A 23,595-nucleotide genomic window follows, 5' to 3' on the forward strand; every position below is an offset into this window, starting at 1 on the left:
CACATAAAAATATATCACCAGTACAAAAATAAAATTCCTTTTCCAGAAGTAAATCGCATCAACAAAAGTATCCGTATATAATAAAATGGTACATGTGTAATCACACTGCAGTTTGTGTGACCGCCAATAGGAGCCTACCTGACAACTTTTATCTTCCCTGGCAGGCCAAAGATCTGGCCTTTGGGCCAGAAAAGCTTCTTCATCCCAGTCTAAGGGGAAGATGGGTGTAGAGAGGTTTGGCAAACTATAAGGGGGGTAGTGGTATGGAGTAAGAATGTGTGTGGTTTTGGGGAGAAGGTGGCTTTGGTGAGAGGAGGTGGTAGGTGGGGTTGAAGAGTAAACCAAGCAGGGGCAGCAGCCCCTAGTTGTTATGTTTCTTGTAGTCAATCTTGTGGAACTATTTAGTTCTCTAATCTTGAAACTAGAGTGCTTTCAGTTTATACAAACAACATTAGGTGCTTTTGTACAGTTTTAGACTGAAGTTGTTTAATATGTAGTAAAGGCTGGTGGATTAATTATTATTATTTTTACCTTTCTTACACTGCATGGATTGCAAGGTGCTGAAATGGGGCTGTTGCTAAATGGTTTCTCTTAACTTTCAGCTGAACTGGGAGACTACAACCTTTCAGAGAACTTCCCAGGCTACCTCTCAGACTATTCCTTTATTCCCGGCCAGCCTCAAGAGTTTGAAAAAGAAGTGTCCAAACTACATCAGCAGCATATGTAAGCATAAAAGAAAGAAGAAATAAGGTTGCAGTCTGAAGAACTGCATGACCAGTTTAATCTATCCTGAGCTGCTTCTGTGTGTGTAAATTAAAAGTAGCTCCTTACATTATAACCCCAGGTTACTGCATGTGTGTCTCATCCAATCCTTTTGTGGAGAAATGACTCATTTAAGATCAGGTAACTGATACAGAGAGAACTAGTGGAGAAAGATCACTAATACTGTTTAGGTTTTAGACTTAAAATGAATTCATGCTCTCAGAGTACATACATCTGAAAATACACTTTTACAATCATAATTGTATTTTGAATATTAAAACTATATGCTTGGAGGCGTGGTGTGACTGCTCCTCTTTAGCGAGAGAAAAACCAGGCAAGGAAGCAGGGGCAGTTAAACTGCTAATTGCCCTAAAGCCGGTGTAACTCCCTCTTGCTCTTTGGGCTCCAGTAAAAAAAGTTTTTAAATAAGAACCCTCAAGTTACCTTAAATATATTCTAAGCTATTTTATGTTCTTATTTTGTCATTACAGAGGTCTGTCTCCTGCTGAAGCAGAATTTAGTTATCTCAGCACAGCCCGGACCTTAGAACTCTATGGAGTTGAATTGCACTATGCAAGGGTAAGCGTCAGTTGATTAGTATTAATCACGCAAATAAACCCAAAACAAAACATAGCATTGTCTGAATGGTCAATAGTTCTCTTCTTAGAAATTAATTTTTAAAATGTATCATAATATTCAACAAAATTAAAGTAAATCTGATTTCCATAACGTTACTTTGAAAATAATATATAGTTCTCTATTTAATGTTGTTGATGGTGGTGGTATCTGTATGTCTTGAGTGACAATGGGGTGTGGCTCCCGGGGTGAAGTCAAACCACTGGAGCATCACAGCACCTGCTATGGCTGCAGAGACCAGTAACTCATAAATGCTGCCTTCCATGTTCTTTTTGCTGTGTTAGCAGCACTGAAGTGAGCTCTCTGGGGTGCAAGCCTGGGCAGTGTGTATGGAGGTCCTGGACTCCCCAGACGACAAGACTCTTGGCCTCGCTGATGTGGTGCAAAGGAAAAGCAGAGCAATACAAAAGGCACCAGCTTGGCTGCAAGACCTGCCAGAAAGTGGCGTACAAGGCACCATCCAACCACCTTAGCCCTAATTAATTGGACCCATTTCCCCTTCCCTTCTAAGTTTTTTTTTAATTTAAAAATGTATTTCAAGCTTTGTACCCTGCTGTTCAGAGCTGCTTACATACAATCAAAACTAGTCAGTCCCTGGGCGTACAATCTGTACAGTGGTACCTCGGGTTAAGTACTTAATTTGTTCTGGAGGTCTGTACTTAACCTGAAACTGTTCTTAACCTGAAGCACCACTTTAGCTAATGGGGCCTCCTGCTGCCGCTGCACTGCTGCTGCACGATTTCTGTTCTCATCCTGAAGCAAAGTTCTTAACCCAAGGTACTATTTCTGGGTTAGCGGAGTCTGTAACCTGAAGCGTATGTAACCCGAGGTACCACTGTATAGGGGAAAGGGACAGGGAGGGAAGAAGAAAAGCAAAAGCAAAATTTAGGCACTAGTTTCTAAACAGTTCTTCCTATACTAACCAGCTGGCACAATTCAGGTGCAGAAGGTGCCTGATGTTGCTGGACCTCAGCAGAGTGAATGGAATGAGCCTTCCGCTTCCTGTCTCTCCCACTGAGGCAGTCTGATGGAATGGCTGCCTGCAGAGGACAGCTGAAGGGAGAGGAGGCCTCATGGAGCTAGCCTGTCACAGCAGAGCCCATGTCTCATTTTACTCAACCTTTCTTTCTCTGTCCCTGAGGCTCCACACCTCTGTTGTCATTAGTTCTTGTTCCTCAACCACCCACAGAGTGCTAAGGTTCTTAATTCAAGTTGCTTTGTTGCATAAGATTGCTCATTAAGGTTGGGGTACTGAAATAGGGTCATGAGAAATCTTTGCATGGGTGTCTGCTACACTGAAGAGTCCCCTTTTGATTAACAATTATTTCTCATCCATTCTAGCCGTTGCTCTAGTCTGTCTAGTCTCTCCCTTTGTTGCTCTGTTGTATAGTAGAGTTTCTGTACTGAGGAGGGATTGTGGGAGGGCCTCAGGGATGTTGATGGAAGGATCAGGATGCAAGGTGAAGCAAAGTAAAGAGACAGGAAGTGATTGTTGAGGCAACAATGTTTCCTTCCTGTAAACATTCTAGAACTTCATCTTGCATGTTTTCGGGCAATAAGATCTGCAAGATAGCGATATGAGAGAACAGAAGACACATAAGCATTCATTTTTTTCCTGTTCTTTTTTTATAGGATCAAAGTAACAATGAAATTATGATTGGAGTAATGTCGGGAGGCATACTAATTTATAAGAACAGGGTACGAATTAACACCTTTCCATGGTAAGGATGTGTTTAAGGGAAACATTTTGTTTGCCACACACTTTCTTAAATCTGAATAACTTCATCATAAATTGCTAAGTGTACATCAACTCTAAATTAGACACTCTAAAATGTAGCCTTTGATATGTCCAGTGGTGTCTCTTGTGTGGCAATTAGCTTTTGAAAATATCCCTACAAAGTTTGCCGTATAATTGTAATGTGATGATTGTAATGGAAAATTTAGTGCACTTAATTTTTATTCAGCTAGAATATTTTGGATTATCCTTTATCACACTTCCAGAGTTACGATTCAGTATAGCAGTACATGCACTGTCTAGAAAAGACATGTGCACATCCAATTTATTATTCAGTGTATTCTGTATAGGATGTAGGGATGACAGTAAAAAGACTGTATTAAATACTTGGGTCCAAAGAGATGTGGGCAGGGTTCTGTTCATGTAGCAGGGCTTTTCCACCACTTCTTCCTGCTGCTCCCCCAAAAAAATTCACTCCTGAATGGTGGAAATCAGCAGCTCTCTGTCCAAGAGTCACTTGATGTACCTCTGATGTTGAGGAAACCCAGATAACATCTGCTGAGGTGGATCTGTATGTATTAATTTGAAAATCTACATACCGTCTTTCACACTGGCATCAAGACAGTCACAATGTAAGATTAAGTACATTAAAGTTCCATAAAAATATAATAAAACAACAGGCTCCTAACTACTGAACAGAAAAGAATTAGGAACCAGTAAATGCTCAGGGTCTGATTCTTAGGTTTATGTATCCCAGAGGCCACTCTAGAGGCCAACTTTCACAGGTGAAAGAATACTGTTTACCATGCAGTCTTATTTCAAAAGTCCTGAATCTTGCAAAACTTTGTCTTCTTTAATTGATTTTAACTATGGCATTTGAATATTAGACTGAGAATGTTTTGTGTGTGAGCCACAGTGATGTATCTAATTTTATGGTGCTTTCTTACTTACATGCGACAAACTTTTTTTTTTTTTTAGTTAGACAGGGGGAAAGTAACATGTATCATGTATTCCCTGCAGAAACTTACTTGCTCAACCAACAGAGGCTGGGAAGCACTTGTCTAAAGTTCTCATTAGCATACAAAGTTACAGTTACACCCATGCATGGAATCCTATTTAAGACTGCATATGTTTTGCTGATGAAATCATTTGAATGGGGTGAGGTTTATCATGAACAGTGTTTATTTAGCAGCACTGATACTTTTACAGTGTGACAAAAAGCAGAGCCCAGGTACCAAGGAGATTACAATCTAGAATTTGATAAGGAGAAGACCTATGCAGTCAGAGCAGTTGTGCATACTTAAGTTGGTTTTCAAGACCTAAGGGGTTTGTTGAGTCAAAGGTTCACAGAAAAGGGGAATTTGGGGGGAAGATTTGAAAGGAAAGAGAGGCAGCAGCATTTAGGATGGGGGTGGGCAACCTTTTTCTATTGAGGACCACATTCTCACATGGGTAATTATTGGGGGCTGCTTACTGGCAGTGAGTGGAGCTAGAGCAAATAGAGGATGGAGCCAGAGAAAAATGTCTTTCAAAGTAATACATGCTTCAATTTTCACCTCAGCTTAGAATTTTTGTGGGATATCTCCAGCAAGCATAAGAGAATGTGTGTGTCTCTCTCCTCCTTCCCCCCCCCCATGTCCTTTAGATTTTCTCCTAACCTTTCAGATAATATTTCAGGGCAGTGTTAGAGTTGGGCAAAAGTAGTTGAGCTTTCTTTCTTCTTCTTTTTAAGTAAAATTGCCCAAAACAACACTGCCAACATGCATTGCATGCATTCACCCCATTACATGCATTCACTCCATAGCAGTATTCTGGGTATGTCCAGATGTATGGCAACCCTAGGCAGTGTGGGAGGATAGCTCAATTAGTAGAACCTGAGACTCTGAATCCCAGAGTTGTGGGTTTGAGCTCCATGTTGGACAAAAGATTCCTGCATTGCAGGGTTTGGACAAGATGTCCCGCGTGGTTCCAATGCTTCCAACTGATTCTGTGATTGAAACAAATCATACTAAATATTTTCATAACTTGGTTATTCACAGAGCAGTGTGGGAATATAGCTTCTCCTTGGGAGGTTAGAACAGTCCTTCAGGGTGGATTGGTTTGGCCTACTTATTTTATTTGATGTCCCTGGGAAGTGATACAATCTTACAAGGGAGTCAATATTTGGATAGGTGTGATGCTATCTAAGCTGTCTTGTTGGCCACACATGTAGTAAGAACAACTCTGGATCCCAACAATAATTTGATACTTTGATGTGTCGTCATTCATTAATAGCACAGCAAATGTGCTTAAAATAAGGAATGCATACTACACAGAGACTTGCTTTAATTGAACAACTTGATTCTATAATCATGCCTGCTTGATTGCAGGCACACCACTTTCATCATCCATGCTCATCAGTATCTTATCCTTCCTTGACAGCAGCAGCACAATAAATATGTTAAAAGTAATGTCGCAGCAGTAACAACCAATATTGTCATCTTGGTTACAGACAACTCTCCTAACTGTATGTGGAAAGTGCCAATTGTCTTACAGGTGCATCACAATTTCAGTACTGGCAGTGCTTAATCAGTTCCTTGAACCTCTTCCAGAAGTTGCATTCTGATACTCGAGGATTCTTGTATGTGATCTTATCATATGCAAATCTTGTGCAGGAGGAGAAAGATTATTACTCTTGCTTGCATGGCTGAAATCACCCTCATTCTGATAAAAGCCAGACAGGCGCTAGTTTTGCAGCATTTTATTCGATTTTTATGAAACAGATACTCATAAGCTAAGGTTGCTATGTTTTACAAAGGATAAGGGAAATATCCTTTGGCCATTTGCTGAGATTAATTACCCATTCCTCCCCAACCAGGCTCTAGTGAGTTTGAACCTCCCTCCACTTCATTCACTTCATCAATTGTAGCAATCATATATTGGGATCATTAATGTTCAAGGAATATCACTTTCTGATTGTTTTGCCTTTCTGGTGGCTGTTTTGGGGAACTTCATAATAAGCAGAACTGATATTTATCCTCTCCCATGGATCGTAGTGGCATTGGGCAACAAATATGTTTGTCATAACCTGTCCAGATCCCTTTTGGTAGATCCCTTTTGTGCATTTTAAAGAAATATTACAGCATTTTGATTTTTTATTTCACTTAGGTTGAAGATTGTTAAAATTTCTTTTAAGTGCAAGCAGTTTTTTATTCAGCTTAGAAAAGAATTGGTAAGTACTGATATTAACATTTTTATCTGAAGTTGCAAAGTGCTTCACTGTTGTCAGAGGTGGTTTCATGCAAGTTACGTCTTTGGAGCTTCATACATGATAACACTACTTCAGTAGTGTGTTGTTCATTATAGAATTATCTAGTGGCAGATACTACAGTTTAAATGGTCCCTATTTTCTGTCTTGTTTTTTCTTTTGTGTAATTTTTTAAAAAAAACTCTTTTTCCAATAAATATCATTTAAAAAAAAATAAAATAAATAAATGGTCCCTATTTTATGAAATAGTATATTAGATATTTTAAAGTTAGAGTTGTAGTCTGACTACAGACTACAAGGTGTGGAGTATAAGAAATTGCAGCAGCTGCTAGGTGTGACCTTGGGCCAGTCACACTTCTCTGAAGTCTCTCAGCCCCACTCACCTCACAGAGTGTTTGTTGTGGGGGAGGAAGGGAAAGGAGAATGTTAGCCGCTTTGAGACTCCTTCGGGTAGTGATAAAGCGGGATATCAAATCCAAACTCTTCTTCTTCTTCTTTTGCAGACTGAAAATGGGAGGTGCAAATTCTTTTTCTTAAAAGTTCTTAATATAGGGTTGCATGAGTACAGATCCTCACGTGCCTTTGTCTGTGTCTGCATCTGGTGGGGAAAGGGGAAAGGAAGCAGGGATTGAAGGCTGCATTAAGACAGCAATGCTATGATTTGCTTGTCTGCTCACCTCCATCGATTTGCAAGTGCGATTCAGATGTCAATAACAAACAGGTTCCTACCATCATTCTGTGCTATGAGAAAGGCAAAACTCTGGTTCTTAGCTGCCCGTCAAGTAAAACAGCTTCCCACCCCTTCAGTGAGTGGCTTAACAGGTTGCCTTTGGCAAATAAGGTGCAACCATGAAAGAATAAACTGCATGATGTAAGAGAGTTAGCAAGCACAAAGAGCACTAGCCAATGTCTAAATTCAGCTTTATTTACTTTTCTGGAGCTGAGCAGGTAGAATATTCTGGGTTAGTGTGCATCAGCCAATCCTGCCTTAGCACTGGGGGTGAAATTGAAGCACAGAGAGTATTGATTCCTTAAGAAACATAGACTGTGCTGCTGCTTTCTACCTTGCAATCCACTTACCACAGAGTCAGTGTGAAAGGGCTGGAGCGAAGTTTGGCAGGACTGCTATAAAGATTGAAAAACTGTAGTGTAGAGCATCGTAATCTCATTGCAACTCTACACATTTTGTCATGCCATAAGTTAATCACAAGATACAGATGGATGGAAATGTTAGGGAGAAGATGCACACACTGTGTGACTACCCAGATAATACAACAAGCTAATTTTATATAGAAAAATGCCAGAATAGATGGGAGAACTCTTGAACGTGGAGCATGGGACACAGAGGAATGCAATCCAGGTTTTTGGAGGGAAAGTTGAGACAAAGTGTGGAGTATAAGAAATTGCAAGAGAAGAAAGGCAAAGATGGGGATTGTCCACAAGGATTTAAAGAGAAGGGGTAATGAAGGAACATGGCATGTCCTGGTTGCATATTTTAGGCCTTTTGTCAAACTTGCGGGAAACCCTTTTGTTCATTTGGAAGCCTTTCTGAAGTTCAAAGGAATATCAACAATGGTGGACACGTTTCTCTTAAATGTGGATTTCCTAGCACTACTGATGATCTCCTGTAATGAGTAATTTAAGGAAGAAGGTAAATTCAATAGGTTTGGTCAGTGTCATATATGAACTGAGTATGTGTCCTAGAACACAGGATTTTTATGACAGACATGCAGGTGTTCTATAGCGAATAGACCAATATGAAAAGGCTTTATTTAAGGCAGAGGGTTTGAGAACCACCATGGTTAAGAATATTGTCAGTTGTTTTGTTTTGTTTTAATGACTTGGAGTTGATTTAACAGCCAGGAGAGAGAAGGAATAGATCCCTAATTACAGTGTTCCCTAGATAACTGGAAGGTCCTTTTTTCTGGAATATTTGTATGTGTTTTTTGAAAGAGAACATTTCATAAGAACTGTAGCCTCAACTACATTTCAGAATGCAAGGCTAATTTTATTAAATTTAAATCTTTTTGTCCCAGCATGAATCTAGAGAAACGTTACTAGGATTCAACATGGTGAATTATCGAGCGTGTAAAAATTTATGGAAAGCTTGTGTAGAACACCACACTTTTTTCCGGCTAGACAGACCACTACCCCCTCAGAAGAACTTTTTTGCACACTACTTTACTTTGGGTTCAAAGTACCGGTACTGGTAAGTTTGGGCCATATTATATGTTTTATGTAAAAAGAGGGAGGGATATCAGCATTTTGTTAAAGAATAACTTACTGATAGATCAGATGAAGTGCCTATTGATTTTTAAACATTTAATACTCCAGATTTTCATGTTGCTCTACAGCCTGCATAGGCGTCTGGTTAAGTTAGCTTTCTTTACACTGCACTGTGCCAATTTTATTTTGGAAATGTGTGTTTTTCACTATAAAACTGTTGTTTGAAGTATATCCCTGCCTCCCATAATTTTTTTAAAGGCTTAAAATGCTAAGTTCTATTAATATTTGGGGGCAGATACAGAAATGCACCAACTCCATACAGATTGAAGCGAACATGTAGAAAGTGTCCCAGATAGCACACCTTTCCTTTTATAAAGGACAGTCAAACAAATTTCCTGGTGAGAGAAAAGTGAAACCGAGGAAAATAAAATAAAGGAACACAAGGATTGTGAAGAAACAAGAAAAGGACTAGAGAAAACCACAGCATCTTCTATAATGCTATTCTTGCAGGTTCCCTGCTTTCCTTTGGCACAGCATTGAAGAGGAGAGCAGAAGCTTCCACCTCCATTTTAAATTAACCACAGTATAAGAATACATCTCAGCCCTAAACCGTGGCTAATCTTACTAGGATTAGTGAAAGCAAGTCAGCTTCCAAAATTCTGCTTTGAATTTGGCTTGTTTGCATTAAGACTAAATGCAATTTTTTCCTGGGTTTGGATGTTGTAACAAGTTGTAATTAGTCTGAAGCAGATGCAAAAGCCTCAAGGTGATGGGGGGACGGACCGCATGAGCTCAAAGCTCATGACAACTAGCCAGGATGGCTGTGTTCTGCCTTTGAATATTAGTTGCTGGTAATCCCAAGAGCAGGAAGCACTAGTACAACTAATTGCTGCTGTTAAAACAGAATGCTGGACTAGATGGAACTTTGGCCTAATCAAGCACAGTTTTTCTTATCTTTATGTATTCACCAGACAGAAAATCTCTGTTGTTAATCCCTGATTACAGTGTATTACTATTTGACATTTTAAAGACTTGGAGAAATTTTGTGGCCAATGTAGTATCCTTCAGTATCTGATAATAGTGTCAGTTCAGGTGAGAATTGCTTGGCAATTAGTAAAAGTATCCTAGAATATAGAAAGCCCCTGGTTTCATCAGGTCTAACATGCATTCACTGTTAGTCTAGTAATTTTACTGTTGGACTTGGATGCACCGGTGTGCTCATATTTAGGTAAAATATTTTTCCCCACACTTCCACCACTATTTTCTTGACAATCTCAATATTTTATTTCAGCGGGAGAACAGAAGTCCAGTCTGTACAGTATGGTAAAGAAAAGGCAAATAAGGACAGGGTATTTGCCAGGTAAACAGTTTCAAGTTATTTGCATCCTTTACTATTGTCTGTGGATTGTTACAGTAGCTTATTTTACCTGTTTTGAATTCTCGTCTTCCCTCAAAATCAGCAAATTACAATAGCTTTGTGCAGAAATTACTGTGCAGATTTTAATGTATGGTGCAACATACTACAAATTAATTCTGTACCAAAGTGAAATACATTAATATGTTTTCATATTGTATCATCATAATACATATTCCCTTAATGCAAATTCCCTTTTTATGCATACTTTGAATATATAAAGTGTGAAGACAGGCTATGCTTGTCGTAATAGGCCTTCCTTGGTGTCTGTGCGTTCATCGTTATACTGAATCTGTTACAGTGATTGGTCTGAAAATCTGATCAGCTAGGTTTCTGGATCATACAGTGGAACTGTAAACACATGTCTCTACACACATCTGAACCTATTTTCTGTGTTTGGTGGAGTCAGCTCCTTGAGAACAGCAGATGAATGGGAAATTTAGTCTTGTGCTAGGGGGATTTCATGTCTCTGTGGCCACTAGTATTGTTCTAGCCGAAGGACAGGCCATGATTAGTTCCATAGAACTAACATGATTTTCAGTTCACTAGAAACAAGAGTGGATAACTTTGGAGTCTTTGGTCCAGCTACAACAGGGAGCAACAACAGGCCAAGGCAGAGTATTGAGAGAGTGAAGGGGTAGTAGAGAGCAAATAAAAGAATGAGAGTTTGTCCTTCAGTTTCAGAGAGATGCAAGGGGGAAGGAAGGGTGAAATGCATCCTCAGCAGGATAAATCCAAGAGTTGGGGAAAGCGGGTTTTCCCAAACAACATCACTGGGCAGAATGCAGAGGTATCGAAACAGGCAGCAGATTGGGAGCTTCCAAAAAGATCTACATTGGCTCCCTGTAGGCTTCCGAGCACATTAAGTGTTTCTGTTGAACTTTAAAGCCCTCAACTGCTTTGGCTCTGTATACCTGAAGGAGCGTCTCCACCCCCACCATTTAGCCTGGACACTGAGATCTAGCTCCGAGGGTCTTCTGCTGGTTCCCTCACTGCGAAAACTGAAGTTACAGGGAACCAGACAGAGGACCTTCTTAGTAGTGGTGTCCGCCTTGTGGAATTCTCTCCTATCCAATGTCAAGGAAATAAACAACTATTTGAGTTTTAGAAGACATCTGAAGGCAGCCCTGTATTGGGAAAATTTTGATGTTTTATTGTGTTTTTTATATTTTGTTGGGAGCTGCCCAGAGTCAAATGGGCAGCAAATGAATAATTGAATTGAATTAAAGTTGAGCATAGTGTCTGCCTACAAGATTGGAAAACAGAAAACCTGGGTGTCTGCTGAAAGAAGTTTCCCAGAAGGAGAAAAGGACTAGAGGTGTCAAGGCTACTTCTTGAAAAGGGCAATAGGTGCTTTGTGCTGTGTTTTGGTACTAGGTAGAAGATCACAAAAGCACTCAAGGCTCAGGGGGTGGCAAGGTGTTGCCTTGATTGCATTAGGTTTCATTAGGATGCAAGGGAAATTGGCTTTTGCATGTCAAAGCAGCTCATAACCCAGGGCATTTCATGGTTATTTTTTGTTGGGAGCCGCCCAGAGTGGCTGGGGCAACCCAGTCAGATGGGCAGCATATAAATTACTATTATTAGTAATATTATTACATTTTTCCATTTCTGTGGAGGATGGAGGCTAGTTTGGTTAGATTATTTTCATTTTGGCTGGGGCAACCCAGTCAGATGGGCAGCATATAAATTACTATTATTAGTAATATTATTATATTTTTCCATTTCTGTGGAGGATGGAGGCTAGTTTGGTTAGATTATTTTCATTTTGTTTGACAGACCTTGCCTGCTTAGCAACTGTAAACAGAAAAAGAAGAAGCTGAGGGACAAAATGGAACTGATACAGCAACAAAGGCCCATTTCCCAAACACCAGTCTGTGAACTGCAGGCACTATTAAATGTCATCTTCACACAAACTTTGGGTGCATCTGAAGCATGCCTACTCAACAGTTCGAAGGGAATAATTATTTAACTCCTTAAAAGTGTTTAGGATGGTAAACAGAATGACAGCATGAACTTGCTTCTTCAGTTTTCAAGCATTCTGCTGTTTGTACCTTTGCAACTTTTTGGTGCTTAAGCAAATGTTAGACTGGTGCTTGGAGGTATTGGGCTGAATGGGGCAAAAAAAAAAGTGAATAAAGGAGAAGAAACTGAATCCTTAAGAGATAAAAGTGTTGTGTATCCCAAATTCTCACATCTACAAATTAGGAAGATGCCATATTCTGGACAGGTTGTACTCCCATGGAAGGAGCAGGCCTGCAGTTTGTGAGTGCTCCTGGATTCAGCACTGTCAGTGGAGGCTCAGGTGGCCAGGAGTGCCATTTTGTAGCTTCAGCTGGTCCACCAGCTAAAAGACAGAAATGACTTCACCACCATACTCAATGCTCGGGTAACTTCCAGATTGGATTATTGCAGTGTGCTTTATGTGGGGGTGTCCTTGAAGACAACTCAGAAATTTCCATTGGTACAAAATGCAGTGGCTAGATTATGGGCTGTGGTTCCATTAACATCTCACATAACCCCTGTTTTAGAATAACTGCATTGGTTGCCAATTAATTTCTGGGCCCAAGGTGCTCACATTAGTGATTAAATTCCATTAGTGAAAGACCATCTCCTTCCCTACAGTCCCTCTTGGGTGCTATGAGCAGCAGAAGAGAGCCTCTTGGTAGTTCCACAGCCCTCAGAACCTCAGGTGGTGGTGATGTCCCAGGAGGAAGCATTCTTTGTAGTAGAAGCTGCCCACAGAGATGTGTCTTGCAACATCAATATACAACCTTAGGTACATTCTGAAGACACACCTCTTCACCCTGGCTTTTGATACAGGATGTCAGGGAACTGCCATCAGGTCTGAGACGAGAGGGGGAAGGGCAGTTGTGTTATAGGGAACCTCCGAAGATCTTGCGAAGCAGCTCCTCCTCTGGTGAGGAGGAGGAAAGCCCCACCTCCAGTGGAGATGAGGTGATGGGACCAGGGGATGCTAGGGAGAGCCTCAATGCAGAGGCTGAGGAAGCCAGAGAGGAGGGAAGTACCCCTTTGCCAGCGCCCAGTCTGCGCAGTAGGTTTCGGCGCAAGGAAGGAAGGAGAAGGCTGGGGATCACGCGACTGTTATGCTGGGGGAGGTACAAGGACCGGCCACTCCCAGATTCTGCTAGCGACTGAGCCGGACATGAACTTGCGACTCTCTTCACTGTAAATAGTTTGCACTAATAATAAAGCTTGGAAAAGACAGGTTGGAGTCTTGCCTGTTTGCTCTCGAGCAACCACACCACCACCTGACACATGAGAAGTATGTTTTTAGCATACCTTAACCCTTGGTGAGCAAAGCTACCTCTTATTTGAGTGTACCTCTTCACTAATAGTGCATCGCTATCTTAAATCTATTAATCCTCTAAAATACAGTTGAAATTTCAAAGCCAAGACTGGTGTCCCAAGTTGTTTGGAAATTTATTTTGCCCCCTGTACTTGTTAGATAATTTCCCATAACCTAGTTAATGTGCTCCATCGCACATAAATTAAAATCTCTGCAATGTTTTGGGTTACCTAAAAGTAAACCATAGAAATGAAGCAGTTAGTATTTTTTTGACATGGGCACTTATTAGAAGAGGAAGCCCTGGGAAATGTATTGCTGCAATGTGGTGAACGTTTCTTTGAATTGCCACAAAGAACAGGAAGCTTAGGTAACATGCGTAAGTGGGTGGGTCTCCAAGGTTAAAACAGTTAATAATCAAATGTTCAAAATACAGTTTGACAGTTAAATGTTTCTGCTGTGTTGGCTGCTGAGGGGCACTACTACAAATACAACTTTTCACTTGGTAATTAAGGTGAGTGTTTCTAGGAGTTGCAATGTTCCTAGAAAGAGAATTCAAGCTCATTCAACCTACAGAAATCCCTTTTAAATGCAACACGTCTAAAGCCATCAGCATTTGGATGTTTGCATTCTTATAAAGTCTTATTAATCCTTACAGGATTAATTCTTTCCTAGACTACAATAGATAGAGTTGGCAAAGTATTTGCTAAAGTTGTCTATCATACACCTTTTTAATTCTGTTCCCAATCTTTTTTCTTTAAAAGCCTGTGAAAAGTTTATTGTATTTTGCAGTTAGAATCATGTTATAATTGCAAATTATTTTGTTCATTTTAATCTAGAAATCATCTGGCTAAGTCGCAGAGAAGTCTTGCCTATTTAAATTTCATATAGATGTACCTCTCTCTCTCTCTCTCTCTCTCTCTCTCTCTCTCTCTCTCTCTCTCGTCTCTCACAGTTTGTTGTAGAGATGGTTGTTTGTTTCATTAGTCTGGTTGTGTTTCTCTTTTGATAAGAAAAGTACTTTAATGCAGCTGTTTAGTTTAATGTCAGAAACTATGAACTAGTACACATAGTTGCATAAAACATAGTAGTGTGAAACAAAATCTGATTGTCGTTTTTGAGGAAAAGCAAAAAAAGCAGCCGGGAAAGAGAGCAATACTTAATACTTTTCTGCTTGCTTGTGTTTCACTGTCATACCACTTCCACAAACCTTTCTCCTACACACACACACACACAGAGAGAGAGAGAGAGAGAGAGAGAGAGAGAGAGAGAGATGTTTTCCTACTGGAACCTTAATACCCTCCTTGTGGGCCCTGCTCCAAGTGTCTGTGAAGTGAAGTGGGGCAGGTGGCTGCCAAAGAGAGGGCCTTATTGGTAGTGAACTGGCTATAGAATTTACAGCCCCAAATTTAAAACAATCTTACACTGCTTCAGTGCATGGATGTTTTTTTGCTGCCTTCTATTAATTGTTGTTGGCTTTAATTATTATTGTACACTGTGTTTTTAATTTTTTGCCTACCAAATGTTCATTTGATGGGCAGCTATATAAATCTAATAGCAAAGATAAATAAAGTGGCACATCTGAATTCACAGTGATTCAGTATTGTAGTGAGAAAGACTTTGCCACAGCACAAGCTATGATTTGGTTGTTTATATTCATGAGTTTAGTGTTCTGCATCACGTTTCTTTAGGTGCTCTGAAACCCCTTGCACTATTTCGAAGAAATATTTAAATAACAAGTCAGTGTATCAGCCCCTGTATAGGGGAAAGCTAATGCTATTTTCTTGTTCGCTTCAATTCCCAATTAATTTCTTCAGAGAACTTCCAGATACATATTGGTAATTTTTGTATTGTTTTAGATCCCCAAGTAAACCTCTGGCTCGCAGATTGATAAGCGGGATGGACTGGGAGGTTGTCAGCAGGAATTCAATGTCTGATGACAGGTTAGAAACTCAAAGTTTACCATCCCGCTCTCCACCTGGAACCCCTAATCAGTAAGTAAAATTGAATAGTCCCTGAGCCACTAGTTACCTCTTATTTTTATTTTATTAAGGAAGGGAAAGTACTTGAGATCCGGATTTTTGGAGTGATGTGTGTTGAACCATAGTTATTTCCATACTAAGCATTTAAAAAGAAATTGTGAGGCAACACAGAGGCAGATTGACCAAAGTGTATGTTATAATAATCACATATAAAGAAAAACAAACAAACCTTAAATTAAATTATATTGAAGGAAAAACAGTTGTGAGTTTCAGGATGTGCTCCCAGATTGAGCCCTGCACTGGTTGTACCTTCACCCAGACACTATTTTCATTGCATCAGAAAAACAGGCCTGGTTCTAAACCATAGTTTATGGCTATTGAATGGCCTGAGTGAGGCTTGAACTAGCATGCCTGTCTCTCCTTCTTCCTCATTGCCATGAGGAAGGGATTGGAAACATTCATTTCCACATCACAGACTATGGTTAGTTTAAGCTTTGTTTCTGATCCTTGCTAATTTCATAAACCGTATATCAAATGCACTGTAATTTGCATTTCGGATGTAACACAAATTGTTACTTGTTTAAATCGGGAGGTGGATTCTTGCTATCTCCTTCTTGTGGCTGTGCTGAAGGAGAGGGATGTGTGACCAGCCATTCACATAGCACAACACTATGGTTTACATCAGTCTGTGTTACTATTGCAGTGAAACCTCCAGCTCTCTACATCTTGAATGTGTGTGTAGGAAATCTAATGTGACCCAAATGAGAGGGAAGTCATGTTTCTGAGTTAAGTGCTGTGTGTGTGTACATATGACTTCTTTTATAAAAAACTAAACCACAGTGGGGACCTTTCCACATAGGTGGAAAGTCAGGTTGTGTCAGAAGAGGCCTTTTGCCTCCATTTATATCTTGATTGCTGGGTTCCTACAGGAAGAGAAGGCAGGGTGCTGTATCCAGTTCTAGTCCTGCTCAGAGTAGACCCATTGAAGTTAATTGACCTGAAGGTTTGAGCCAGGTAGCCCCACCCTGTTGCTGTTTCCAGGCAGATGCCTATTTATTTGGAGGCTGCTGTGGGTTTAGAGGCAGCAGATAGCAATAATAGGACCATTGGTGGCTTGAAGGTGAATGCCAACTTTATCCTTGCTCCTGTTCCTGCACCTGGAGAACTGCTGCCTGTTGAGGAGTCAGGAATCTGAGCCAGCTAGCCCTGCCCTGGAGAGCAACTGTAAGAACTTTGCTTTGGCTGTTGCTGTTTCTAAGGAGGAAGCAACTGTGTAAGCGGTTGTTTGTGAAGGGCCGCTGTGTCTATGGGGAGGACGCAAATGCAGCTCATGACTGTAGAAAGTGTGATTCATGGTGTGCCTGGGTTACTCCATATTTCGATTTTTTTCCTGGTTTATTTTATTATACTTTTGTATTTGTATTTGCTGTAGTTTTATTGTGTGTTCTTTAGTACTAATCTGTTCAGTGTTTTGGGGGCCTTGACGAAAAAGTGGTATAGAAATAAACTGATGATAACTAACTTGGGTACATGAATTTCAATAGGTCTATTCTATATAGGACTAGCACTGGATTCAACCCAACGATTTTTTATTAGAAGCCTTTATGTTGATATTTGTGAACTTCTTAATAGACAAATATACAAAGTTTTAAAAAACTGTACAGTTATACCTACTACACACTAAAGTTGACTTGTTGGAACAACAGTGGTAATAGTCAGGATTTGTGATGGTCGCTTATTTGTTGATGCATATTTTTTTCTTTCTTCCATGGAAATCTATAATCGGTGTAATATATTTCTATGGTGCTTTAATTCATGCATTTAGGATTACAGGTAGTGGCTTTGATCCAAACCTGGCCTTCTGGAATGGAAGGATTCTTTCTGTCTACAGAAAGCTTTAGATCCTCTGGTGGGGGGTTATGCTGACAAAATGGGGGGAGCAACTGCTGCCAATTTTTTTCATCCCCTGCAGCCTCCCTCCCAGCCCTTGGGATCAGAATTTTGGAGGACACACAGGGCTGCTGGGGGAATGGGTAAAAATCACCACTTTCCTCATCTCCCTTCTACCAGTGATAATGTCTTCTAAACAAGTTTGATTTGGGGGATGTTCCTGCCAGGGGTACTGTGTCCAAGACAGAAGAAATTAGAGGAATAGATAAGTTTTAGAAGCATTTTTTTAAAAAAGCATAAATCATCTAAGTCTTGACAAGCATACCTGCAATTATTGAACAAAGTGTTCTTTTCCTGATTAGTCGCAACTCTGCATTTACTCAAGAGGGAAACCGTTTACGGCCATCTTCAGTTGGGCATCTAGTAGACCATGTGGTTCATCCTTCGCCAAGTGAGGTTTTTGCAAATCACCGATCTCCTTCTTCCACCCAAGCCAACAGTATCATTCTGGAATCATCACCGTAAGCATAGTTTTTATAATGCTTTATTTTATAGCAGAACAACAAAAAAAGGTTTTTAAAGGCTACACCTAAAAATAATCTACATTTTGTGTTTTTAATGTATTTTAGGTTTTGATGTTAGCTGCCCTGAGCCCGGTCCTGGCTGGGGAGGGCAGGGTATAAATAAATAAATTATTATTATTATTATTATTATTATTATTATTATTATTATTATTTAGTTGACAGCCCCATTCTTTAGTGATTACTTTGCAAATGAAAACTGATGTAGCACAATTGTAGCATTTTTAAGAGAAGCATAATATAAATAAACAACATGTTGACAAAGACTTGGCTACAAATCGGGAGTTGCTTGTTCATATTTCACCTAGGCTGTCAGGTAGCCTTAGGCAAGCAATTCTCTGAGCTGCAGCGCACACACGCCCACCTGCTGCCATTAGTACATATTACACCATTAGTAATATGGGAAGAATAATACTATTCTGACTTAAACTGGCATGCTGTAAGGATCTTAGTAATGTACATGAAACCTTGTGTTCCTTACACTGTATACATGTTAAACATGCAGTGAGTAATACTTATTATTTTTTATAACTATTGTCCATCCTGATTCTTGACAGTATAGTTGGCCATAACCAGTGTCAGTTTGTTAGAAGTTCCTGCATTCAGTTCCTGGCATCTCCAGTGGAAGGGAGTTTAATTCGGCCCTAGTTCACATTAAAAATCATATGCCCTATGTGTACAAATAGTTGTGTGGCCATTCCAAATGATTTTTGTCAATTGAAAGGTATGTGTAGTATCTGTAATTTTTTATTCATGAAAGTGGCAGTAGGGAAAAAAAACACATGCATAGCAAGCAATCCAAATGTGTTTTTAAGAATCCTTTTTCTCTCTCTCTGTCAAATATGAAACTATGTTATTTTACACAGCAGTTTATATATATTTAACACAGAGCTTATTAGAGTAGGGGTTTTTCCTTTTTTATTTGATTATGCAAATTGCTGGATGCAGTAATACAGAGGGCTGCTTTGACTGCAAAATAGTCTGCTTTCACATCTATTGTCTAAGCATTCATAAGGAAATTCAAAGCTGACTGGGCAAATATAAAGCAGGCAAGGTTTTGCCCAAAGCTTCATCCCTAGTTCTCACAATTCATTATGGTAACACATTACAGTATATTACACTCACAACCACTGTGTTACTTTACCTAGTTTCAATCGTAGCTTATTACTTCACATAGTCTGTTTATAAACAAATGTATAGTTCCTTTATTGCATTTTTTAAAAAGAAATAACTTTATTGTGACTTTAGTCATGCACATTGTGTTATAACAAAAGTGGGTACTGATCAGGAGTTGGACAGACCACAGATGAAGCTAGGACTTTCTTAGGTAACACTGACTTGTTTTGTGTGAATGAGAACCATTAGTCATTTATCAAATTAATTTTGTATGTTTGTGGATTTCACTGTCCCAATGGTGATTAATGCTGATTTCAAATGTTTGATAGTGATTCAATGACAGCTGCAGTTACTATTAATTTTTATTCAAAATACAAAGTAATAATATAGCAAATCTGTCACATTTGCAAAAGTTCTGTAGAAATTTCCAGTATGGATAAGTACCCAATTAAATTCATGTACTGTAAATTGATTATCCACTTGAATAAGTCACTGATCAGTGCAATTGGGTTTAAGCAACATCAGGTGTTCAAACATGCAATAAATATGGGCTTCCTGCTTCCACATCATGATTGAGGATCTCCTCCTTTCTTATCTGTAAAATTTGTGCCAACTAGTAAGTGGGAGAGTTGAAATTTTAGAATGAAATCCCTTATATAGGACTGCTCTGTGTTTTCAAGAGGCTCAAAGCAACAAATGATTGAGATCTCCTTTGTTGTCCTTAATTTGTCATCTAAGATTTAATTTGGAGGCCTTGTGAATTAAATACTTAAGGGAGAGGTGCATAACATTCTTTTTGAAATGATCCTATATATTAATAGCAAATTCATTCTCTCAGATGTGAACCTTGCCAAAAGACCTCTCCTGTCAAAGAGTAATAGCAGGCTTGGGAAAACCCCAACTTTTGCAGAAGTACGAAGAAGAAAAAAAATAAGTCGGGGAACCATAATTGAGGTTGCAAGCCAATGATGTCCAACGCACCAAAATTCCAAAGTCTTTTTAGTGATAGTTTCTCTTTATTTAGCATGCAGTTTGGAGTTTTAATGAGATTTCTTTTCATTTTGTTTGTAGATCTCAAGAGACCGCTGTAGATGGGCAACCACCTGCACTGCCACCTAAACAATCTAAAAAGAATAGTTGGAACCAAATTCATTATTCACTTTCTCAGCAAGAATTGGATAACCATATCAATGAAACATATGATGATGATTCTTCTTCATCGCCTGAAAAATCTACAGTAAGAAGCTACTTTAAATTTGTTTGTCTAGTTTGAGTCAATATTCTTCGTGGAGGGAGGGGGGAAATTAATCAGTATCAGCAGGTCTGATGGAAGTAGATTCAACTAGAGTGAATTAATAACATATAAATAATGGTCCTCAGGTTCTCTACCCCAGTCCATCATGCTCTTGGTGAAATGGAACGTGAGTCCGAAAAACCGCTTTTAATGTAACTCTTATTTCTAATAGAGCTAAAAGTATAGACACAATGGAAAGCAAATCCTGTGTAACATTTTCATGGTGTAGCTCTGGGATGTTTTATAGCATGTATTAATTTGGAATGGTATTTATTTATTTGATCTATTTATTTTCCATCTGAAAAACCTTTAAGCAGTATAATAGTTATGAGATGTCTTTGCAAAATATTTGCATTAATCATATTCCCAAACTGTATCTTTATAGTACACAATATAATTCCCTTATTTGCACATACCACATACCACATACCCTTTCAGTGAGCCACGCAACTTTCATTATACTTATGCAAACCAAGATGGTAGGTACTTGGAGCACACTTCCTGGTAATGAATGCACTGCTGGTACTTTGGTCATTTTTGCATCAAACAAGTCAGTAGTAAAACCATTATCTTTCAAGAAAATTCCAACAATGTCTCAAGGAAATTGAAACTTGAAGATATCTTCTTATATGAATACTGGTTTTCAAGTAAATGTGTTTTAGGATTAGCTATAAATTTCTAGTCTGTCTGTCCCCCCTCCCCGGCCCGCTGTAACACCTTTCTTTTCTTTCAGTCTTAAACAGTTATGTGCTCATTGTTAATAAGAGACATTAACTAGCTATGCAATAGATGATGAATTATGGATCGCTTGGGGTTTCAGTAGTGCCTAAAGAAATTCAGGTATAGAGAATAAAGCTATGTTTTCATTTACAGCCCAATGGTGGGATTCCCCATGACAATCTCGTTCTGATCAGAATGAGACCAGATGAAAATGGAAGATTTGGTTTCAATGTAAAGGTATGAAGACCTACCCTTTTAATATATCTTTGAATACAGCTCGAGCTGTACGTTCTTTAATTATTGTCCTTTCCTTTAAAGGGTGGATATGATCAGAAGATGCCTGTCATAGTGTCCAGAGTGGCTCCAGGAACACCTGTAAGTTGTCAGAGAAAGTATGCAGTGATGTCTACTTAGATATATTATTTCAGAGTGCTTTTTATTTACTTTGCTTATCCCCTGGCTGTATGTAGCAATCTAATGTTTGAAACATGCCGCTCTCATAAATAGTCTTAGAAAAGGACTCTAATAGAGAATCTCCAGTGCCTTAATATAGAAGAATTCATGATTTGCTGTAGTATATATCTGATCAAAGATAATTTTCCTATCCTTCACTTTTCTCCTACAATATATCATGTAGAGGTTGAAAAATCCTGTTTGTGTGTGTCGTGCTCTTCTTCCCAAAAAGTGTATATTGGCATATTTAAAGCTTAGTTTAAATTGAAAAATGAGATCTTTTAATTCGCAGAGATAATAATTGTTTATAGGATAAAAAAAATGGAAAATTTAACTTTATCTTATCCATGACAAAATGGTTGCACTGCCAGAATTCGGGTTAAACCAAAGTTCATAAATTATTTATCAAGTCCGAGTCTTTATTTTTTCATATATTCAGACCCTAGTGATTAAATCTTCAGATCAGAACCACCACAGTATCTTGATACTGAGTTCTTCGTTTCTTAAAAACAAGACAGCAAGCCCTATTTGTAATATCCACTGCATTAAACACTTGTTTCATGTTGCAGGCAGATGTTTGTGTTCCTCGTTTGAATGAAGGAGATCAGGTTGTACTGATCAATGGCAGGGATATATCAGAACATACCCATGATCAAGTTGTTATGTTTATTAAAGCTAGCTGTGAGCGGCACTCAGGGGAGCTTGTGCTCCTAGTTCGACCCAATGGTGAGTAATTTTATCAGTGGAAAGCATGCTTGCTTTCTGCTGTTTTACCATGTTCCTTTCACGGCATTTGTTGTGTCTCCTACTATCCTTATACTGGCTATACATTTTCTACAACTGTGTAAAATACCAGAGAGAGGGTCATGTTAAATGAAAGTAGTCAAAGCATCTTTTAACAAACATTGTATGACACAAGCTTTTGTGGACTCAAGCCCACTTCATCAGATGCATGAAGAGCAATCTTAGTTAATATGTATGTTAAGAAGAAGATTGTAAGGTGGGCATTGAGTGGTAATGAGATTTTAAAAATGTAGTCAGTGATAAAATACAAAGTTTCCCTGTACTAACAACAAGAATCCAGTAATTATTTCCTCACTTCCACATTCCCTTCCCCAATGCCCTTATCACTCTTGTTAGGTATAAGAGGGGTACACAAGTGACATAGCCTCATATACCATATGGAATTTCATTGGCTGACCTTAAATTCTAGTATTACGAAAGAGGAAGTAATAGTTTTCTGTCTGCTTTCTCTGTGCTGTTCAGGGTGTTATACGTGTCTTGTCATGTATTTTGTTACTCACCTTTTTCCTAAGCTAAGAAAGCCAAACATTTTAGCTTTTCCTCATAGGGAAATTGTTTCAACATCATTGATCAGTTGAGTTCCCTTTTCTGTTTCTTTTCTTACTCAGATAATTAGTTTTTATTTTAATTGGATGGCCAGAACACAAAATTTCAAATTCAAGCACACCATGGATTTAAGATACTAGTGGACTTATTTTCATTCTTTCTTAATTTCTTTCCTTTGCCAATTTATTTCAGTCATCGTTTTCTCGTTAGTCACTACTAATTCAGACTCCACCTGTGCATATGAAACTAGTGTTTCTCCTGACCTCCCCCCTTGTTTATCTTTCTACTCTTAACTTACATTGAATCTGATTTGCTATTTTGTTGCCTATTTAACTACTCTGTAGAGATTCTACTGGAGTAACTCCACCTGGGTTTTCAGCAGCACTAATAGCTTGGTGTCATCTTCGTACTTGGCCATCCTGTCTTCAAATCATTTTTCAAGAGGCTAAATAGCACAAGGAACCCCCATTTCCCTCTACAGTGATACCTCGGTTTACGAACTTAATCTGTTCCGGAAGTCCATTCTTAAACCGAAACCATTCTTAAACCGAGGTGTGCTTTCCCTAATGAGGCCTCCCGCTGCCGGTGCCCTTCCACCATTCGGATTCCATTCTTAGACCAAGGTAAAGTTCTCAAACTGGGACACTACTTCCGGTTTTGCAGAGTTCATAAACCAATCATTCATAAACAGGACTGTTCTTAAACCGAGGTACCACTGTATTGTGAAAATTCCTGAATTTTGCTTGTAGCTCTTCAACCAGTTAGATTCCTAAGAGGAATTGTCCTTGTATCCTATGACATAGTCGTTTACTCAGGGCCCTTTGTGAGCAACTTAAAAAAACAACTGTTTGGAGGTCCAAATATATAATGTCTGCCAAAGTC

At 39.1% G+C, this 23,595-nt stretch overlaps 1 protein-coding gene across 2 annotated transcripts in view; it reads left to right on the plus strand.

Annotated features, from left to right (window-relative positions):
- The window catches only part of PTPN4 (protein tyrosine phosphatase non-receptor type 4), an 82,528-nt gene that overhangs the window by 43,859 nt on the left and 15,074 nt on the right, over window positions 1-23,595 (plus strand). Inside the window, exons 8-19 of one of the 2 annotated variants that reach the window (XM_081006460.1) lie at window positions 603-723; window positions 1,254-1,341; window positions 3,031-3,119; window positions 6,281-6,344; window positions 8,417-8,589; window positions 9,898-9,966; window positions 15,187-15,321; window positions 17,562-17,720; window positions 19,968-20,133; window positions 21,064-21,147; window positions 21,229-21,285; window positions 21,933-22,089. In XM_081006460.1, the coding sequence (XP_080862586.1) occupies window positions 603-723; window positions 1,254-1,341; window positions 3,031-3,119; window positions 6,281-6,344; window positions 8,417-8,589; window positions 9,898-9,966; window positions 15,187-15,321; window positions 17,562-17,720; window positions 19,968-20,133; window positions 21,064-21,147; window positions 21,229-21,285; window positions 21,933-22,089 (1,362 nt within the window). The remainder of the gene's footprint in view (window positions 1-602; window positions 724-1,253; window positions 1,342-3,030; window positions 3,120-6,280; window positions 6,345-8,416; window positions 8,590-9,897; window positions 9,967-15,186; window positions 15,322-17,561; window positions 17,721-19,967; window positions 20,134-21,063; window positions 21,148-21,228; window positions 21,286-21,932; window positions 22,090-23,595) is intronic. The other variant, XM_081006461.1, reaches the window with a different exon arrangement.

This window comes from Podarcis pityusensis (assembly GCF_964106645.2).
Source record: "Podarcis pityusensis genome assembly, chromosome: 1".
Lineage (NCBI taxonomy): Eukaryota > Metazoa > Chordata > Lepidosauria > Squamata > Lacertidae > Podarcis > Podarcis pityusensis.